General features: G+C 37.8%; 1 protein-coding gene across 1 annotated transcript; it reads right to left on the reverse strand.

Annotated features, from left to right (window-relative positions):
* Nucleotides 1-393: 393 nt before the first annotated feature.
* Nucleotides 394-2343, reverse strand: LOC126800535 (GDSL esterase/lipase 2-like). The gene is made up of 5 exons (XM_050527912.1): nt 1862-2343; nt 1665-1786; nt 1248-1469; nt 906-1161; nt 394-810 (listed from the first exon to the last, which is right to left on the reverse strand). The coding sequence occupies exons 1-5, from the start codon at nt 2124-2126 to the stop codon at nt 572-574; spliced, it is 1104 nt and encodes a 367-aa protein (XP_050383869.1). The 5' UTR covers nt 2127-2343; the 3' UTR covers nt 394-571.
* Between the last annotated feature and the right edge of the window lie 572 nt (nt 2344-2915).

Genomic DNA, 2915 nt, shown 5'->3' on the forward strand with positions numbered 1-2915 from the left:
CTGATCGGAGGCAAAGATGTGAAATTTAGACTATCAGAGTTTCTCTTCTTTATAAAAAATGTAGAATTATATCACACTAGTCATCAACACACCTTTTGAGTTTGCATAACCTCTCACATTTTACCTAGTGGCTTGTAACTTCCCTATAAAATAGGAGATCATTTTTCTATTTTTTTTATGTTTTAATTTTTTTATTTACCTTTCTATCTCTTAATTATTAAGTAGAATTTTATATTATCATATGGTGAAATGATATATGCGTAAGCTATTTAATTGACAAAGTGGATTTGAGTTATAAGAGTATAGATATGCATCGCATATGTGGGCAAGACTAGTATAACTTACTGATTAGCTCTGCATACTTATATACAAATTAAGCAAGAACAAAACACGTCTCTTAATTATATATTATTTGAGTATCAGAGTATCAAGAGAAGAAGCAGGCGTACAGATAGATATATTCATTTAACTTATTTATTCATAATACTTATAAGTAGATGAGGACGATGTGCAAACTTTGATCATTTTGTATCCTCAACTGCCTCTGCAAGAGTTGAAGCGTATTCGATCATCAAACTTCAAATAGCTCTTTCAGACTAAAGTAAGTCTCAGTGTGTTCAGGTTTACGGCTCCACCAGAACTTGGAAACTTTCTGGTAAAACCTTTCTGTGGGATGGTCAGCGTCGAAAAACACATAATCATTCACCTTGTCACATAGTTCATACTGGGTCACGCCTCGCTTCCCTCCACAACTGTTAATTCCGCTGAATGGACCAGATCCGCAACATGCCGTCTTTCCCTCCTTGAAACCTTTACTCATACAGATATAGCAAAAACAAATGGTCTTAGCTTATAACACAAGCAAAAGAAAAGGAGAAACTGCAAACTATAATTGTCATGTTTACCATATTTAGATGCATTGTTAAACATATCATCGACAAGAGGGTATATATTTGGATATGAATACTTGAATCCTGGGAGATGTCCTTTAAGCTTTAAGAGGGATTTCTCAAGTACGATGTTGTGTAATTTGGCTACCGCGTTCAATTCTTCCACACATGCGCCTGTGTTTCCTGCTTTTACTGCTCTCGAACTTGGTACACAACCTACAGGGGCCATGCCTAAAATCCCAAATTTTCTTCCTCCTTTTTTGTATATTTCCTGGAAATTGTATGTGAATTCTGGAGTAAGATGATCAAATTCTTTTCCGGTTCAAAAAAATCCTGAAATATAACTGAATAGTGTACCTTGATCACATCTGTAATGTTTCCTATCACCAGGCCAATAAATTCTTGAGGTGAGAACCCAAACAAGCTGGAATTTGTACGGAGTGCATAAGAATAGTCATTGGATCCAATGCCAATCAAGTAAACAGCTTCTGAAAGCACTGTGTCTGCATGGCCTAGTTTGTGCCTCAACTGCTTCTCCACTCTCTCGAAATACTTCAGTTGAGTTTTAAGGTCTATAACCTGAAGAAAAAAACAATATTTGATAACCCCCATCATGCATATAGAAGTATATATCTTCTACTGCCTACATTAATTACATATGTGACTTGGTTACAAGCCATTAAGATTCATACACGCTGACTTGTTGCAACTGCAATCAGAAGACTTAAACGTAAAATGTAAGTTCATCTGTTTATAGCAAGGGAGATGACATACAAATCCTTGATGAGATTCAACTAGAGCGCCGGCGCCAGCAGATGCGAAGTTGACCCCATAAGCATAGTGGTTGAACCCCGGCTGTAGATATGGTGGTATAAGTGGCAGCTTTGCATATGCAGCTGCAGAAAATGGAAATGTGACAACTAGTTCCATATTTTTAAACAGAATACTCACTTTTCATATGAGAAACTTACCAATCATATCAGGGGGTAGACGTCCATCCGAAAATCTTCCAGTGGGATGCTTGAAGAATGTTTCCCCATAAGGCCAAAAATTTGCTTGGAAGTTAGTGGAAGTGTTCAGATAGTTATTGTTTCCGACATCAAACAACGAATCACCAAAGACAAACAAGGCTGCCTGTTTTTTGTGAAGCCTGGAGTGATCATGGCAGCTGCTTGGAGTAAGAAGAGTTGCAGAAAAAGCACAAATCAAACATATTCGAAACACCAAAGTCGACATTCTAGTTCTGCAGGTATGCTTTGTATGTATTGGCCTTGGTGGCAGTAGCGGATCGATGTGTAGGCGGGTCTAGGCAGCTGCCTAGACTGGGTTTTTGCTGCTGGGTGTGGAGTATGATGTTTTTACTGTGATGGCAGTTTTCGGCGAAGATAGAGGAAGAAGACGCTGCTCCAACTCCAGCGTCTCTTTTCTTTTGTTTTTTTTGTTTCAAATAGATGCTGTAACGGTGTAGAATTTAAAAAAATAAAGATGTGGAAGAGCTTGTCACGACTCAAAGAAGAACTATTCTTACTTATGCGTCTCTCACTCTCCCCCAAACCCCAATTCAATCGAACACCAAAGTTAAAAGAGTTTTTCTCACTAACAGTCCCTCAATTCTGGTGTACCTACCAATGTGATACCTCAACTCTTAATCATACCAATGTGATACCCAGACTCTAGTATTGCTATCATTGAAGTACTTCCGTCAGTTTTTTTCAACTTTTCCGTTATCTTGGTGACGTGGCAGGTACGTGAGGCCCACAAACAGGGTTAAAAGACAAAATTAACCTCATCTGAGAGGAGCAATGTTTTTCCCGCCATTTACCTTGAGAAAGACACCCAACAATTCTAATTTTGGCGCCAATTTTCACTCCATACTCCTTAATTTGTGTCTAATATCTAAACTAAAGAACTACCGCCAACCAGTCGACCACAATCTGATAAAACCTAAATCAATCTCATTTTCTATTTTTACCCTAGCACTTGTTAAACTAACAGAATAAATATATAAATTTATATGGAACATCT

Source organism: Argentina anserina, chromosome 6, assembly GCF_933775445.1.
Source record: "Argentina anserina chromosome 6, drPotAnse1.1, whole genome shotgun sequence".
In the NCBI taxonomy this organism is placed as follows: domain Eukaryota; kingdom Viridiplantae; phylum Streptophyta; class Magnoliopsida; order Rosales; family Rosaceae; genus Argentina; species Argentina anserina.

Excerpts from the sequence above, each read along its gene's own strand:
- LOC126800535 (XM_050527912.1), bottom strand. The coding sequence starts at position 2,126 with ATGTCGACTTTGGTGTTTCGAATATGTTTGATTTGTGCTTTTTCTGCA. Across the intron at positions 1,787-1,861 it reads TCTACCCCCTGATATGATTG|CTGCATATGCAAAGCTGCCA; the intron begins GTAAGTTTCTCA and ends CATTTTCTGCAG. Across the intron at positions 811-905 it reads TAACAATGCATCTAAATATG|GTTTCAAGGAGGGAAAGACG; the intron begins GTAAACATGACA and ends GTATGAGTAAAG.